The sequence below is a fragment of the Tyto alba genome, unplaced genomic scaffold (assembly GCF_018691265.1).
Source record: "Tyto alba isolate M040663 unplaced genomic scaffold, T.alba_DEE_v4.0 Super-Scaffold_41, whole genome shotgun sequence".
Lineage (NCBI taxonomy): Eukaryota > Metazoa > Chordata > Aves > Strigiformes > Tytonidae > Tyto > Tyto alba.
The window spans coordinates 15,037,354-15,056,015 of NW_024881317.1; the positions used below are offsets into that span (position 1 = coordinate 15,037,354).

The following is an 18,662-nucleotide window of genomic DNA, read 5'->3' on the forward strand; positions in this document are numbered from 1 at the left end:
ATGACTTCTGCCAAGAAACTGCCATCAAGTCCAAACACTAAGCAAAACAAACCTCCTCATCTGCCTCTCTGCACAAATCCTGGCAACCTGGTGTTCTCCTGTATGTCGGACCCCAAAACACTCATGACCAATGCTGCTTCAACAAAGCCTCAGGTTTTACTGTTTAAAACAACTTCAAGTGAATATGGTGCTATACCACCTATTCCACAGATGGTGCCATGTATTTATCATCCAGTGGATCTAACCTTTTCAAAACACTTACTGACTTGTGCATCATCTCAAGATAGTTATTTAAACACTGCCATTGACAGAAGTAGGGTATATGACTACCCCAATTTTCAGCATACTCTATAAAAATGCATCTCCATCTTTTGTCATAGACTACACACTTAGCTTTACGAAAATAAACCTGTTATTTCAGTTATTCTGCTAATAACGGTCAATATCTGATTTATTTTGGTTTTGCTGGGTTTCATGGTTTAGCCCCAGCTCGCAACTAGGCCCCACATAGCTGCTCGCTCACTCCCCCCTGCAGTGGTATGGGGGAGAGAATCAGAAGAGTAAAAGTGAGAAAACTTGTGGGTTGAGATATAAAGACAGTTTAATAAGTAAAGCAAAAGCCACACAAGCAAACCAAAACAAGGAATTCGTTCACCCCTTCCCATGGGCAGGCAGGTGCTCAGACATCTCCAGGACAGCTGGGCTCCATCACACTTAATGGTGACTTCAGAAGACAAATGCCATCACCCCAAGCATCCCCCCCTTCCACCTCCTTCCCCAGCTTTACGTGCTGATCGTGCCGGCACCATGGTCTGGAACATCCCTTGGGCCAGTGGGGGTCAGCTGTCCCGGCTGTGTCCCCTCCCAGCCTCCTGTGCACCCCCAGCCCACTCGCTGGTGGGGAGGGCTGAGATGCAGAAAAGGCCTTGACTCTATGTAAGCACTGCTCAGTGGTAACTAAAATATCCCTGTGAGCACAAATCCAGAACATAGCCCCACACTATCTACTGCGAAGAAAATTAACTTTGTCCCAGCCAAAACCAGCACATGGGTTGAGTAAGATGTATCAGAAAAGGATGTTTCTCATTTCATAGAATCATAGAATGGTTTGGGTTGGAAGGAACCTTAAAGATCACCTAGTTCCTAACCCCCCTGCCACAGGCAGGGACACCTTCCACCAGCCCAGGGTGCTCCCAGCCCCGTCCAACCTGGCCTGGAACCCTCCCAGGGAGGGGGCAGCCACAGCTGCTCTGGGCAACCTGTGCCAGTGCCTCACCACTCGCACAGGGAAGAACTTCTTCCTTAGAACTAATCTGAATCTACCCTCTCTCAGTTCAAAACCGTTAAACCTCGTCTTATCCCTACACTCCCTGATAAAGAGTCCCTCCCCAGCTTTCCTGTAGCCCCCTTTAAGTACTGGCAGGCCGCTATAAGGTCTACCCAAAGCCTTCTCTTCTCCAGGCTGAACAACCCCAACTCTCCCAGCCTGTCCTCATAAGGAAGGTGCTCCAGCAAAAAGTGTATTTGATAATACACTTCTCTCAATCAGACCTAAACACATAAAAATAAAACTTTTGAAAATGGTATCATAAATGTGGAACTCTAATTTTTAGAAAGAGTTAAATGCAAAAGACATTGACCTGAAGGTTTTTTTAATTAAACTATTTTCTGGTTTTAAAGCTTCAAGCCAGCCTCCACATTCCTCCATCTCAGGACACTACCACCAACATAATGCATATGACTTCAGTACAGTGTACACACCATCAGCTCAGGTATTGAAGTCAGAAGTTTAACATCCATTTGCTTCCAGTATAATCAGATGGAACAGTCAGATACAGTTCATGCCACTGAGCACATATGCTTCCCTAACCTTTAAAGACAGTACTGTTTCTATTTCACAGCATTAGAAAAAGATGCCTGCCTACATCAAAAACAGCCTTGAGTAGCTATAATAAATCTCTACAATACAAACAGCCTATACAAACGTATACAGATTGTTCTAATTGGCTCTGGAACCAAAACAGAAAATCAGGAACTTACAACCAGCATCTACTTCTTTGGATTTTTTTTTTTTCCCATTGCCAATATCCCCTCTCCTTAGCCCCCAATTCCCCTCAGTAATTACATGAGAGAAAATAGCCTTATTTTCGCAAGTATACCATTACACTCAACTGAGGCACTAAAGCTCTTGCATTGCCTTCCTTCCAACTGCTATTTAAAAAGTATTTTCACCTCCTTCCATTGCAATGCAGTAAGTATCTAAAGGAAGAAGGAACAGCAGCTACCCCAGGCATTTCTGACTCACCTCAGCACTCTCAAGGCTCTGAGTAAAGCAACTGGAAGCCACACCTGAACCTTCTCCCTGCTCCAAGAGTATAAAAGTTACACAAAATAACATATATCTGCATAAAAAATATTTTGTTCTAAAAACAGAAATCAGTCATAAATGGTATTCAGGAAACCAACTGATGTGGAAAATTCAGAAGTCTGCTAAAACTGCTACTGAAAGGTGTGTAGTTGAAACAGTCACAATTTGGATAGAATGCCTAACAAAACAGAACCACCTCAAGACCAGTGTTTCAGGTTGTCACAGTAAGAAATATGCTAACATATATATATGTGTGTGTGTGTGTATAAATATATGTATATAAACAATACAGTTCTATATTGCATTCATCCACTATCCAAAACAATAGCTGCAGGACTTCAGAGCACAGTGTTGTGCTTCATGTCAATTTACAATACTTGCAACCTCACCAGGGTGGCCCCTTCTTAGAGAATCTTTAATCACACCAGTATTCCTGAGATACTGACCAATGTCAGAGTACAAGTTAAAACACTAGCTCAAGAAAAATATATATTCTCATATAAACAACAATGGCTTTGATTTAGAATGTGCTTTACAGCTACACTGTAAAATTACTAATTGTAGTAGGATGGAAGAAGTAATATGCGTTGATAGGACTATTTATCACAAGATTAATTTACCACTACAATACAACACTACAGGTTCATAATTTTTCCAATTACCTTGTTTTGTCAGCCCAAACAAATGTTTCAGAATAGTCTTAAAATATTCAACATATATTCCTTAATTTTAAAAAGAATGTTCTGCATGACTTAAAATCTACCTCTATGCTTCCAGGTGGAGGTTTTCCAAAGTAGATGCCTGAATTAGAGTCTCTAAATTCACTGTCTTAGTTTCAGATGTGCCAAACACAGCATGAACAATAAGAAAAGAAGAAAGCATATAACCACAACCATATAACACAACTGTTTAAGCTTTGGTGGAGAACAGAAAGATAGAATTTAATAGGTGTTGACTATATGGAGCTACTGAAGTTGTTTGAAAACTCATTGTCTGATTCAGTAGATATTTCCAGACAAATATTTCACTTAGTTATGAGTAACTTCAAATCAAGTACCAAAAGCATGTTTTAATATTTAGCCTACCAATATGTCACAGAAAGCAAAAATATGACAAGTTTGTATCAAAATGATATAAAATATATCTAATAATATTTGTTATAATGCTATACTTTCCAAAAATAGCAATTCATATATCCAGTCCTTTACAATTCTGTAGGTGTTTTGAGTGAAACAGAAAAATGTCTAGTTAACAACATATTGAAGAGAACTAAGATTCCTTCTGATGCCCCCAAAAAGCATCCCTGTCAAAAAGTTTTTGATTTGTTTTGTTGTTTTGTTTTGTTGTTTTTTTTTTTTTTAATTAATAATCTTGCATTGTTCCTTGAATTAGGTGTCGAATCTTCTCAGCATCTTTTTCTATAGTTTCATTTTTAGGATCAATCTTGAGAGCTGCTTCATAATCCTGGAGACCTAATACATTTATTAAGAAAGTCAATCAATAATGCAAGTGCATCCTTTTCAGCAACTAATGGGAAATAACTACTCCCTAGTTCTATGCATAATATATTCATCTTGAGTTTTGCTACTGAGCAAGATGGAATAAGAATTACATTAGGTTTAACTTTTGTCAGTAAATAAATTTATATTTTGTTTATATTTTTTTACAAAATATTTTACTGGAAACACTCTACTACATAAACATTTTCAGGTATTGAAACATGAAAGCAGAGCCTCTAAATTCACACACATATATATATATGCACACACGTACATGAGGGGAGTGTTCAGAAGTGTTTTGCAGAAGAGAAAAAAAATCGATTAACATAATGGCAGTGCATGAAAGCAAGAAAAAGAAAAAAACCCATGAACTGTGAATACTAGATCTTGGGGGGGGAAAAGGCAAACCATGAGTATAGGAAGTAAAATAAAATCTTGTTTAATTGTCTTTTTATGAGGCTTCCAAGTGCAAATGAAACTGTAAGGGAATGATAAGGGGATTCATTGGTAGAAAAAGGTTACAGATAGGAAAAGCTTAGTATTTCAACACAGAAATTTTGAATATTCTTCACTTTCTATTATCAGCTTTCACTTGTAGATTTGCCTTACAAAAGTAAACTGGTATTCTTAGAGAACCCAGTAGGACACTTAATTCAGCTATTTTCACACAAATCTTATGTACTTGAAACATTTTGATCATCAATACAGGTTTCATACATCATTTTACAAAGATACATTACTAAGCACTTCATAAGAAAGTATTTTAGAAATATTTCAGGTTGTTTTAAGTTAATTTGCTCTATATTTGGAAATGCTGTAAATATAATCTCAAAGCCAATAAAACATTGCTTCATGAACAGCAAAACTAGTGCAACCTAGTTTCACATCAGTTTGCATCCTACATTTGAATGCTTCCCAATGCAAACACCTCCTCTCTGACCTCTCATTAATTCTTCACCAACACCTTCCCTGGCCACCAAGCCTCTATGCACAAGAAAGACTGACCCAATAGACCAAGAGACCAAACAGAGGCTAGAGCCTTTTCCTCAATGGAAAAATTAATTTTTACTCCTTAAATTAGGAATACAGTCACTTTTCTTAACACTTGTAAAGATTTTTCAAGTAGAATTGCAATTAGCCAGTAAATCAAATTTAAAAATTAAGGAATGTGATAATTCTCTTAACAAAAAGAGATATAGATTGCATAGGCCTCCTTTAACATGCCTCCTGAAAAAATAAAGGTGTGAGCAGTCTCATTGAGCTAAACAGAATTACCTACATGTCACTATAAATCCATGTGCATGTTTTCACAAAATCAAAGTCTCACCTTCAGCATATAATTCCAGCTGACAAAACGCTGTTCCACGTCTCACATATGCTTTTACTCGAGCATTCTCATTATCAGGAACAGGTGGTGTCAGCAGTTCTAGTGCCTATAGAAATGAAAACACCCAAAATACTTAGAGGTAGATTTTCCATAATTTTGTTTTCTTCTCATTTACACACACTTCTCTCACCTAATTACTCTTATTATACAGTAACATAGTAACTGTTCAAATAGAAATAGAAAATTAAAATTTAACTATATGGCTTGTGAATCTGGTCATTAAGATTTGCATCCGTCACCCCACAGTTTGCTAAATACAGTTTCATTGCCATAGCTAAAAACCAATAAATACTGTGTTAAATGTTTATTGCAGTCAAATGATGTATTCTGTTTTCATACATGATACACCATACTATGCTACAAAAGAAAAAAAAAAAAAAAAAAAAAGGCAACAGCCCTAAAAAAGCACGTGTTGTAGCAGTAATTACTAGAAAAAAACACAAGTTTCAAGCCTCAAGTACTTACTAGTTCAAAAAAAAAATTACAGAAAACTTTCTCCAAATTATTCAGGTGCCATTTGAGATCACTCCTCTCACATAGCACACATAAAGGCTGCTAAAACATCAAGATAACACAGCTCTTCTTTAAAAATGTCATTTGTTGGGATTTTTTTAAGGTATCCTCCTCATCACCACTACTTTTTTTTTAATTCCCACCAAATGAAGAACACCACAACATGTTACAAAAGGTATCTGTGTATATTTTCTTTCCTTTTTTTGTGCTCAAAGTTGTCATTTGGTTTTTTTTTTTTAGTGTATATATTGCTACAGTATTTTACCTGTAAAGAAACATGTACTGAGTCAACATATGGCCATTCATCCCAAATGTTTGGAAGCATGGTGTGGGTTTTTTTAGGCTGCTGTTCTGGTTTAAGTTTCTGAAAGTTCATTAATCAAACACTATCAAATTTTAGTATTTTACCATGGCTTCATTATATCAATTTTGAATTTTAAAATTTTGAATTGCACTAATAAGTATTTTCAGATCTGCTTGAAACAAAACCATCACAACCATGTATAAGATGACAGACAGAAAACCTATGTATTTATACCTTAGAGGAATCTTCAATGACTTTATGTAAATTTCTCAGTTTAAGGTGGCAAGCAGCACGATTCAGATAAAGTAGGGGAAGCTTATTGTTTAGCCGCACTGCGAGGTTATATGCGTTTGCAGCTGCAAGATAGTTTCCTGTTGCAAACATTTTGCTAAATATAAAACAAAAAGTGAAAGGTGCATTTTAAATAAGGTGTTAAATCACAAAATAAATACCTAATTATTGTTAACAATTCCTTTTCAAAAATTTGAAGTTTTAGCAGCTTTTCCTTGGAAATGGCCATTTACAGCCTTTTCTGAGAACAACATAGCTGAAGTTCAGTCAAACTTCATGCTGACAATATAGCATATAGACACACAACTTGGCAAAAAGAGTCATTGCTTAAAAGCAATGAAGAACAGTAAGAGATGAACACATGTACCCAGACACAGGACTGATTTTCAAAGCTATGTATTTGATTACTATTGCTTAATCAAACCCTTCTGTATAACACAACACTATAAACTTACTAATATTTCTATCAAATTCCTACAGTTTGTTTTAGACAGATGTTTAACCTCTCAATAAAGTACAGATGAAAGGAAATCCACCTACACATAATATTGCACTGACTTAGCTGTCCTCATAGAAAACTATGCATTATATGTTCACAATTATTTTGTCCATCATGAGCTTCAGCAATTGCATCTCATGACTATCAGATTCAAACCCCGTAATCTGTCAGTAAATTCTTTACTACACAGACATTCACCATTTGTATCTATGACAAATAGAAAATATCAAAACTAAAAAATAGACACACACTATATAACTAATATTTCATTTTCAATACATCTTCAAATGGAATCTAGCTTACTTTCCTTTGTCCTTTAACCAGTCTGGATTCTTCTCCTCTTCTTTTAAATCTTCCAGCTCAGACAAATCAGCACTTATTGTTCTTCGAGCTTCTGCTTGTTTACGTAGCCACTGTAAATATACAACGTGCAAGAATTATTTCTGAAGGAAAATTCAAATCTAAAGAAGGATTTTGCTTTCATCTTTTCACTCGCTCCTATCAAAATAATTCTATTTGCCACATATTTTGGACAGAGAGAAATACTTCTGATATGAAAAACTTCCAAGTTTCCCCAAATAGTTTATTAGTATGTGAGAAGTAAGGTTACTGCATGACTAATACATTTTTGTTTGCTTGTTTGCTTTGGAATTTCCAAAATGACTGTGTTCATTCAACAGAACTCAAAAGAGCTAACTGTGAGCTGCTTCTTAAGAAAACAGAACTTAAAGAATATTAAATATAAGAGTGAAGACATTTCAAATTTTGTACTTCAAGGAATTCAATTAATAGTTACTTTTTTTTTTCCCACCTCCCCAAAAAAGGAACATGCTATTTATTAATCTGCACAATCACATCCTTGGTGAAAATAATTTTTCTATACAAGTTTTTATTTAAATCTTAATGTTAACAAGACTGCCTTCCTTGGAAGATAAGAATATTGCACAGGTAACATTTCTGTCAACTTACTGAATACATGGTAAATCATTTGCCACTTTGGAAGACAGTGGAAGCATCATACGAAAACAGAGAGCAATCCTTACCTCCTCCTCTTCTGCGATGCGAGATTCTCTCAGAGCTGTAGGAAAAACTCGTGCTGTAAAGTTAATTTTAATTGTAGCAGCAGAGCGAGGAGCTGGTAACTGTTCTTCCTTTAAATTTTCTGAAAACATGCTATAGGAACCATGACCTATGAAAATAATGGGAGTACTGGAAGTGAAAAATGAAGCAAAAGAGATTTGTCTGGCTTTCTACCAAAGTCCAAAGTACACCTAATTTAGAAATTCTGCACCTTAGAACCAAGCCTCTAATAGCTTAAGAAAGGTTTAGGCTTGTTCTTTTGAAGGGAAAGTTCAAAAAAAATGTTTGCTCTTGCTGTCTCATGACATCTATTTACTGGCTACATTATGTGTCACAAATGAACTTAAACTCCTCTTACACCACTGTCTCTGTCACTTATGTGATTCTCTGACAGGGCAACTGCAAAAGCTAAAACTAACCTCACCAAAACAAACAAAACAAAAATGAAATTGTTTCTGTTGTTTTAGTTCCCTGAATTGACTTTTTGTGGGGCCAAGACATGGAATAGAGAGAGTAAAAGGAGACTGTATGTCTGTGAAAACCATCAGTTAGACAACTTCGGAAAATGTGAACTCCACCCTTACACTGTCATAAAGGCTTTCTGGTTTACTTTTCTAAATCTTAGAACAAACCTGCCCTTGTATGTCCAAAGACTTAAATGAGAGCTAAGAACTCACATGCTTTAGCTCAATAAATTCCCTGAAAATAAAGACACTAAAATAAGTGCAAATGAAAAGAACTAGTTGAGAGTGGTGGAAACAAAGATAAATGATGAATTAAAAACATCTAGGAATAAAGGTATACCCACACTTTAAGGAATGGTAAAATACACTTCAGTAATACAACCTTTAGTAGGTTTGAATCTGGCCTTTGAAGTTCCTTCATTAGGAATCCTAGTTTGGCCAATTTTTTCCTTTTTCTTCTCCTTTAGTTGCTCCACTTCATGATGTAGTTCCCCTTCTTTTTGTACCTCCTTCTGTTTTTCAGCATCTTTTTGCTGGTTTTCCCATAACTCCAACTCCTTAGTGACCTTCTGCCGCTCCTTTTCTTTTAGATCTTCAATTCTTTTTCTTTCTGCTTCTTCTAGCTGTTTGAATGATAAACCTATGAGATACCTCGCATCTGATAATAGTAAGATGACTAAGTAAAAGTCACTATTATTTTCCCAGTTTCATACCCCAAGCATAGCATCACTGTTAATGTGATTGTACAAGTGGAGCTATGAAAGATGCTTAAAAATGATTGGGAGAGTAAAGATTTCTGATTACTTTTTATAAGTCATATCCTTTGACTATTTTACTACCACTACTAAGGTGTGATCCAGAAACATTCAGAAGTCATATCCTTTGACTATTTTACTACCACTACTAAGGTGTGATCCAGAAACATTCAGAAGTCATATCCTTCAACTATTTTACTACCACTACTAAAGTGTGATCCAAAAACATTCAGAAATAAGTTTTACTTGTAAACAATGAAAATCCTAGTCATGTCCCAATGCAGATCTCTGGAATATCCAGAAATGTAAAATATATGGCTTCATTTTAATACCCTATTTCTTATTTCTTCTCTTCTCTTTGAGATTATTGCATAGGCAGAATAGGTACAACATTGATACTGAGAAAGTCACTGACTGCAGTTCATTTTAGTCCAAATTGCATATATAATCTTAAAAAGTCATTGTATACTTTAAAAAAATCCTTTAAAACACAAATTAAACAATCAGACTTTTTATATACATAAAAATTTTGAAGAACATATCTTACAAAACCCATAAAACGCAGAACAAAGATACAAAGACACACACACAAAAGGCAATGAACAGCAAATCTGATATAAAATATAACAATGAATAATTAAGCTTTTTTTAAAATCGGTATTTTTGACAGTGCTAAATGACTAAACACTTGAGCTGATGCAAAGGCCACAAAAGATTACAGTTTCCCCACATTACTGTAGTCTCCTTTCAACTGACAAAAATCTGAGCTCCTTACCAAAAGCTTTAATTAGTATTACTAGTGGAAAATGGCAACTTCTAAGTATTTTTTCTATATCGCTTTCATATATGGTAATAGAGACTTTGTAAGTACAAGGAAATAACAAGGTTCTCCACCACTGTAATAAAAATTAGTATTTTTCATATTTTTAAGGTATAAATGTAACCAAGCAGCTGCCAGATTAGTTGGTAGTTACTTAAATGTGTCTTGTAGAGATCCTTCTAAGCTTACCTTCATTGTGGCTTCCAAAGCATATTTTTTGTGTTCCTGTTTTGTAACTTTTTTTGCTTCCGTCTCCTCTTTTGCCTTTTCATGGGCTTTTAGAACAGCATTCTCTCTTAGATATTGCAGTTTCTCCTTGTTAACTTAAAAAACAAGCAAAAACTATATTAGTAATTTAAGCCTGAAGTTCTATTGTTATGTACCATATTCATAAAAACATGATCCCTTTTGCTACTTTGTCTGGGAAAATGCTACATGGTTCAAATTCCACAAAGCAGTCTCTTATCAAGCCCATCTCTAAAAAAGAAAAAATGAGATTCCCTTACACACAAAATGTCATTTTTACAATAAACACTGTTTTGTGCACACTAGAGCCTGTAATTGTTCTTTGTCTGTTTTCATATACTTTCTATTTTTAACTATGAACAACAAGGTTTAACTTAGTAAATATCTAGCAGCAGAAGTTTTACATTCCTTATTACAGTTTGCAAAGTTTTGGCACAGTTTGGGTTTCTTACATGCAATCTACTTTTCACAATAGAGAACTTACCATTTGCTAGTGTTAGGGAATCCCACATGGCCACTTCTTTTTTATACAAAGTGAAGAAAATTATTCCATTTCCAATTTTTGCGGTGCTATTTGTGTCATCAATAGGAGCATATAAAACAGCTTCAAATAAAAAGGGAGGGATGCTTACCTATAAAAATATAATTAATTTGTACTAATATTTATAACTTTTAATTAAATCTCACATATTCAGAATACTCAATACAAACATACAGTAAACCTCAAGAAACACATGCTGTTGACAAAGCTAATATTTTATTAAGAACAGATAAGAGATTTTAAAAGTTCGTTCCTCAGCACTGCAACGGAAACTATGGACCTCAAATTTACAATTATTATTCCTAATCTAAGTAGACGTGAATCGGGTCATTTAGAGGACAGGCAGCTGACACCTGTTGAACAAAAGGAGCATTCAGACAGAGAATGAACAGTAGTAAAACCATTAACTCTAGCAGGATCGGTATTTACCAGCCTGCAGCATAAAAAGGGAGATTATAGACCAGCTATGATAAAAGAGTATAAACTTGATAGCGCTGCCATGGTGTATTAAGCGGGTGCTTTTTGACAGAGCTATAAGGTACCACCACGCCACAGGCCCCCGGGCACAACTGATCTCAAGGCAGCGGTTCCGCACGTCAGAAGGCCCGTGAGACCGGGGAGGGCAGGGCGCGGCCTCCCCACCTTCAAGTACTGGTCAGTGCAGAAGATGCTGGCGGGGGTGGCCCGCCCGCCGCGCAACGGCAGCGAGAGGTACACGGTGGAGCCAGTCTGCCGCCAGCTGTACTCCCGCAGCCACACCGGCATGGCTGCCCGTTGCTACGGGCGCGCCGCCGCCGTTGCTAGGAGCAGGAGAGCTTCCGCGGCTGCCCGGGAGCACTTCCGGGACCGCCCCCGCGCTGCCCCCGGAAGCTGCCGGCGGGCCCAACCCCCGGCCATGGCCAATGGCGCCCCGCGCAGAGGGGGCAGGGCGAGCCGCGGTGCACGCTGGGAGATGTGGTTCGCACGCCTCTCCCCCCCGCCCCCGGCACCCCACGGCTCTGGAGCGGAGTTCCCGGCACCCAACAACGGCGGCAGCGGGCAGCCGCCGCTCCCACCGAGCCTGCCGTCCACAGGGCTCCCCTGCCGCCCGAGGAGGAGGAGAAAGGCGGGGTGCAGGCGAGGCGCTTTTTCCTGCCAGTCCTCCCTGCAGTCTGAAAGAACGAAAACTGCCTCAGCAGCTCAAAGCAACCTGTGCAGCAAGTTAAGCAAACGTACGGTGGTTTTGACTTTCTAAAACTTAGCGTGATAGAAATCCCACTGTTGGCACTGGCCCACTGACTTACCGAGATCCAGTGTGTGTAAGGTGCTGTTCTGGTTTTCATCACTCACACCTGAGCAGAGTAGGAAGGAATGCAGCTCTTATTATCCACATACGTTTCCACAGAGACGGACAATTTCTGGTAAAAACTATTAAAAGCTGAGGACTGATTTAGCAATACACTGAAACTTCCAGATGTCCGGTTAAAATAATTAGGTCATGCTGGCAGCTCCATGCTATTGCCTTGCAATACTGTCTATTCTGCTGACTTTGCCAAAACTGGGGAGGTAATTTGCACACTGTTGCTCAACTTTCCTCAAACAAACAGTAACACTGTATCTGCCAAAATAAAGTCTAGTGTACAGAAAGCAACTGCTTCTGGGGAGAGTATGAGTTAAATGTGAGCCAAACACATTTGGATAAATATTCAGGTATGTTTAAATCCCTCAAAAGAATACAATTACTTAGAACTACTTGGAAAAAATCCAGAACCACAAAGTCCAGTTTTCCTCCTTTACTTTCTTTTAAAATATGACCAAGGAAAATTGAGTTTAATATTCCACACATTAGCTAAGATTTCTGATGTGTATCACTGAATATTTAATTATGTTCTATTATCTATATTCCAAAGCAATGTTCAAATGGTAGTGGTTACTAGGTTACTATTAAATTGTGTGTGTGTGTATATATATGTATATATATATATAGAGAGAGAGAGAGAAAAGTAGATACCACAGAGGTTTAAAACTTTTTCAGAGCAAGAAATCCAACATAACTGGTATGACTTCTGGGTTATCCTCCACCCTCACTCACTCACATCAGTATCATTTGGATGAATCTTGCATGGACTGGAATCTAAGAACTACATTAATTTCCTCATTCCAAGAGCATGCAAAAGTACAAGAGGAAAAAGATTTAACTGAAAATCAAAATGCTTTAGGTATTTTTGGCACATGTGACTTGGTATTTTTAAACCTTGCACGATACATACTTTCAGACACAGTGGAACTGCACCGTGGCATAAGGAGCCTTGCTGTCATCTGCAGCGGCAGAAGAGGAGACTTCTGTGGTTTATAGTTCTGAACCTAAACTGTGATGTCTTCATAAACAGACTATCAGTCTAAGAAACTGTAAGAAAAAATAAGTAAGTAAATAAAAGCTGAGGAAAGATTATCCCTTTGAGAACAAAACTCCTGTTTGTTTCAAACTTGCCTCCTGTTACCTTTATTGAATATCTTAGTTGTCTCTATTGCAAGACAAACTTCAGGCAAGTGCAGACAAGTATGAAACAAGGAAGTTCTAAACACCCCTTCTGTGTCACTCGGGTTTTTATAGACCTTCCTCCATTCTAAGAGATGTTCTTTTTTCCTAGAAAGACTCTCAGCTTGCTGACATTTCTTTTACATAGCTTTATCTTCCTTGCTGACCTCTGAAACTTTCCCAGTTCTACTATATTGAAAATGGAAAGGCCAAAACTGCATACAGTAGTCAAAATCCTATTTGCCTGCGTTCTAGATGAAGTAATGGAAGAGTTGGGGGTTGGAGAGGATAGTGTTTTGTTTTGTTTTAAATCAGGGTGTTCCAATAGGAGCATTGGCTAGGATGATTATAATGTAATAGTAACTCAAAATTTCCTACCACTCCAGAAGGCAACTGTAGTCATCCAGAACACAATCCTTCAGTTTTGAAGAGTTCATTCACAGACAATAAAAATCTTAGATTTGTTGCATCCTGGTCTTCTGCCTTGGTCATCCAGATGTCACTTAATCACAGAGAATATACTGAAATGAAGCAGGTTATTATCCATTCCTGCCAGAAAGAACATACTGTGTATACACACTTTTCAAGACAAGACACTTTTATGGTTACCTGTATTTGGTGTTCTCAAGTTACACAAAATGGCTCCAATACATTAACAAAAAAGTCTATTTAAAAGCTAGATCTCCAATGCAAAGCTGTGTATTTCACTTGTAGAAGACACAGTAAATGTCACTAACACATTTCTAACTCAAAATATAAGTTTTAGCTGCTAAAATACGTAAAATGGACTGAACAAGATCTTGGATTAACCTTCAAAGTCTCATATTGATGTGTATCTGCAGGAACACCACCTGTGTCATATACATTCTACATTGCTAGCTTACTTGGACAAATGACCAAGCTCTCACTATGACACCTTTGCAAAATAAACCAAACCAGAGGTCCATTCACTAACTTATCAGTCAAAAGTGCAAGAAACTTTGTAGTGAAAGGAGATCAAATTTCCCCTGGAACACTTTAAATTCCCATCTCTTGTGCTATGAAGGATGGAGATTTATATTCCAGTCAAATCTTAATAATATTACTAATGCTCTGGATCTCCCAGTTGCCAATATATACATACATCTCTTCCAAGAGTTATTTCACTTGCAATGGCTTCAGAGGCTTCAATATATGGGGGGGTGGGGTGGGGTGTGTGGAAATCCTTTAAATAGTTTACATTTTCTTTAATTTAATATATAACCCTTTTTTTCCCATCCTTTCTAAATTTCTAAATTCTCTCTCATTTCTCTCATCCGTCCATATTTTTTAAGAGCTGGAACATTTTAGGAGATGCAATTTATTCCAACTAACTGTTTTGCATGTATAGCTTGGGACCATACCACCAAAATTCTTGGTAAAATACTGATTTGTTAGGTGTTCGTTCTAGCATTTCAACAAACAGGAATAGATTAGTAACAATCTTATAAATTAGAATAAATAATTCTTATAATTCTTTGTATAATCTCTTCCCAAGTGCAGAAAGCTCTTAAAAAAAAAAATCTATTCAGCTAAATGGTACCTGAGCCTTCCTTCCCACCTTGTGAGAAAGGAATAGGGCTTATGGTACAAAACTTCTTCTAATCTGCTTTGAAGTTACTTCAGATTAATGCCCTTACAGAACAGCAGACCTCTCCAAGAGAGGCAGGAGCTCTTTTTTGATCAATACAACCTCATACTGTTTCTTGCAGGATTATGCCTAATCCAAATGCATTCTCACTGCCAAAACATTAGAGGAGTTAATTTAGGCATTACATCACCTTCATAAAATCAACAGGCAACTTCCCCACAAAAATGATCTTTATTTTAAAAGAAACTGAAACCAGACATCAGAAAGCAACAGTTACATAGAGTGCTGGACAGAACCTACCATATACATTTTCCAAGAACACTCGAATCAGATTCTGATATATGCTCTTCTAAAAGGTAAAATATCACATCATTATTAAAAAAAAAAAAAACCTAGATGTCAACAGTCTTATTCATTTTATATTTTGCACTGTTTGGATGGCAGTAGATTGGTAACTTGCCTTTTTCAACTCATCTTTAACACTGAAAGGAGAATGTGGACAAAAAAATTCCAAGTCAGAAAACCCTAAAGAACACATTGTCAGCTCTAAAGCCCATATACAAAAGCTTGGAAGAGAGACTGTCTTTTAAATAAAAATCCCTCAACAACTCCATATTATTTCACATTTCAGAAAAAGTATCAAGGAAAAAAAAAAAAAAAAGAGAAATATATTAAAGGCTTGCCCTCTTTAAAATATATGGAAGTTCAGATTTAGACCATCCTTTAGAAGAGGAGATGACTCCAATTCCAAACTGCCTCCAATACAGCAATTACTGAATTACAGTTCACAAACCTCTGAGTAAAAAGGTTGGGTTGGATCAAAAATTATTTTAGGACAAACAGTTTGAACATGAAAACATGAGAACATGAAAAGGAAAACTAATCATATATGGCAAACAATACAAAAATAGGTATTCCTTATGATGTTGGGATAAGCCATTTCTGAACCAGGAAACTAAGGGTGACATTGAATACTTTAAGCTGTAGGCAGCACCTCTAAAGGGCTGAATATCATTCAAAGTTAGTTACCTCAGAACTGATGACACAACACTAGGGCACTAAAGGGGCCCTTTATTTCCATATAAAGCATAAGCCAACAAGAAATCAGAGGAGTTCTATACAAAGAAGTGAATGTGCATAACTCAAGATGTAGTATAGGAGAGTTATATTGCGTTAAAAGTTCTGCTAAGTACACTTAATTTTCCAATTTTAAGGAAGAGTCTATTCTAATATAGAAAGCTTCAGACAAAACTTAGTAATTGCAGAATAACTTTAAAATACATCAGTTCTACATCCTCCTGCATATATCTAATCACATCCAATAGATTAAAAAATTACAGGTTTTATAAACCAAGTAAAGAATGTTAGAATAGAATTTTCACACCCATGAGCTTATTACCAAATGTTCACCCATTTGTCAGTGGATAAAATTAAGAAATTCATACTAACAGTTATGGCAATAAGATGACAATGCACGTAAGTACTGCATGTTCTGAAAGGTAGTCAGTTTTAATTACCATGAATTGCTACCATCTATCATACCTCATTCTATGCAAGATACCACGCAAGCTACCAATCCATAAACAATAATGTTTCACATACTTCATAGAGTAGCTTAAAACACATCGTGATATGAAATAATTTGTATTACATAGTAATTTAATCCCTGGCCACAGGGTTAATGCTGGACAAAGTCTGGAAACTTTTTTCCAATTTGAATTACATACATTAACTTTGCCACACACCACAGCACTAATGCATGTATTACTTCAGACATGCTCTAATTTAAAATTGAAACAAAAAAGTTGTTGCAAAAATACATGTCACCAATGTGGAACACATTCAAGATTGTATAAAAAGTACTGAACTGATATCCCAAAACAGGTATATTTAAGCAGTACATAAGGAAAGATTAGTTTTAATATGAAACAGTCATTTAAGTCACATACAACATGATAAGAAGCATGACTTCCTTTTTTAAAAATGTTACACCAAATACTTTTACTGCCAGGCAATGTTTATTTATAAAATGAAAGGGATATATTTAATGCAGATGTGTTATCGTATTAAGTTGGAATAAAGACAAATGTTAAAAAGGTGCTACATTTGAACACCACTGATTTTGTAAAAATCTCAAACCATAAAAAGCATTTCACTTGCAAATATCATACGCCCTGAACTGCAAACACTTTGAAACATTCTTGACTCTGTGCATGTCGTTCCACTGACTTGGTTAATTCTTACATACTTGATGTTAAGCCTGAAAAGTACGATTACAAGACTGCTTCTTAGCTGAAAAACATCAGAGGTCACAAAGCATACTCTTCTTTGAGCATCCCCCAAAATTATAGTTTTGTTTCAAATAGAGCAAACTTTATTACTTTTCTCTAATCTCTTTCATTTGAATATCTCAAATAATAACTAGGCCTCTAAACACCTTTAAGAAGTAAGTGTTAGTCCGATCTCCTGAAAGAAGAGATTGAGGCATAGTTAACCTGCTTGTCTCAAGTTATAGAAGGGCTTAATAAAAAAGCCAGAAACGGGATTTTTGGTACCTACCCTCTAGCCTACATGCAGCAGTGTCACCCTAACATCAATAAAACAAGTTTTTAAAGAGCAAATTAAATGTTTTCTCATTTAAAACTGCTCTCTGACAAAAAAACTAAGTATTAAGGACAGTTAAATCCAGCTTGTATCTATTTATTTCAGCTGAGGGGGGTAAAAAAGAAAAAGAACATTTTGGGCAATATAGGCTGCATTTCTGACCATGACAAGGAGCTATTTCAAAAGGACACAGTATTTTCCACAAAAATATTACGGTTTGTAAGATTTACAAAATCTTTGCAGTATTTTTGGTGTGCAGCACCAGTACAGCCTAAATCACTAGTAATGAAAGAAGCACATGATAGTTCATTACAAATTGTTTCATGTAGAGTATTACAAAAAAACCTCACCTATTCTAATCAACCCTCCCTCCCACCCACTCTTCTATAACTAATTTCTAATTCTAACCAGCTGACATTTTCCTAGTACCTTACTAACAAAACATGATTGTTGGTTTTCCTGTGCAGACTTGAACTACTACTAGTCAATACATGCAGAGAAAAACAAAGTATAATCCCCTCTCTAGATAAAGAGTCCAGGTATGCCAAAAGCATATCAGTAGGGCAAGTGTATTGATTGGATGACTTTTGGAGATCCTAATCAGTTGTATCTCTATGATCAGTGTGATAATAAGTTTGGTTTTGTTGTTCATTTATTTTTATTTTATATAATTGGCATTTGCTAATACCTTATATTTGAAGGTTAATAAATGCAGAAAATTTACTGGGTTACAAATCCAACATAGTACCAGTTTAGAGAAGCTGAAATAAATTGTTAGAATAAGTTTCACAAATACAGTTTAAGGCCTTATCAAATGATACTCCAGTTGATTTTAAGTCTTTAAGAACACTATATTTAAACTCTAATGTCTTGCTAGCTAATATAGAAAACACTTGCCTAACTTCATGTAGGGTTGAAGAAGAGATTAAGAAATACATGGCTATTTTAAATGCAATGTGTGCTCCAAAATGTTAAAACATTAATTGGACTTCTGAAAACAAATGCCCCAAACATCTTCTCACAACACGAATGGGGTGTGGGAGTGAGAAAGGTATTGTGAACAGCACACTTGGATACCAATATCATAATTGGAGCTTTTGATGGATTTTCACTGAGCAAAATGGTTTTTTTATTTACATTGCTGTAGGTCTGAACCAGCTCCAC

General features: G+C 36.4%; 2 protein-coding genes across 7 annotated transcripts; one reads left to right on the forward strand and one right to left on the reverse strand.

Annotated features, from left to right (window-relative positions):
• CUNH15orf65 (chromosome unknown C15orf65 homolog) lies at positions 1-354 on the forward strand. The gene has a single exon (XM_009974869.2). It carries the CDS (start codon positions 1-3, stop codon positions 352-354), a length of 354 nt encoding a protein of 117 aa, XP_009973171.2.
• Positions 355-1,260: 906 nt separating this feature from the next.
• Positions 1,261-13,130, reverse strand: DNAAF4 (dynein axonemal assembly factor 4). Of its 6 annotated transcripts, none has more exons than XR_006166563.1 (10): positions 11,410-11,558; positions 10,711-10,858; positions 10,170-10,303; positions 8,788-9,028; positions 7,905-8,050; positions 7,165-7,274; positions 6,306-6,459; positions 5,195-5,300; positions 3,132-3,840; positions 1,261-2,362 (listed from the first exon to the last, which is right to left on the reverse strand). XR_006166563.1 is itself a non-coding variant. In XM_042803812.1 (10 exons), exons 1-10 carry the CDS (start codon positions 13,063-13,065, stop codon positions 3,731-3,733), a joined length of 1,134 nt encoding a protein of 377 aa, XP_042659746.1. In that variant the 5' UTR covers positions 13,066-13,130; the 3' UTR covers positions 2,374-3,730. The 6 variants fall into 6 exon arrangements, 5 of the variants coding, with proteins under 5 accessions (XP_042659745.1, XP_042659746.1, XP_032855211.1 ...); XM_042803812.1 differs by lacking the exons at positions 1,261-2,362; positions 11,410-11,558 and adding exons at positions 12,051-12,098; positions 13,017-13,130 and having other exon boundaries at positions 2,374-3,840; positions 10,711-10,746; XM_032999320.2 differs by lacking the exons at positions 1,261-2,362; positions 11,410-11,558 and adding exons at positions 12,051-12,098; positions 13,017-13,130 and having other exon boundaries at positions 2,374-3,840.
• Between the last annotated feature and the right edge of the window lie 5,532 nt (positions 13,131-18,662).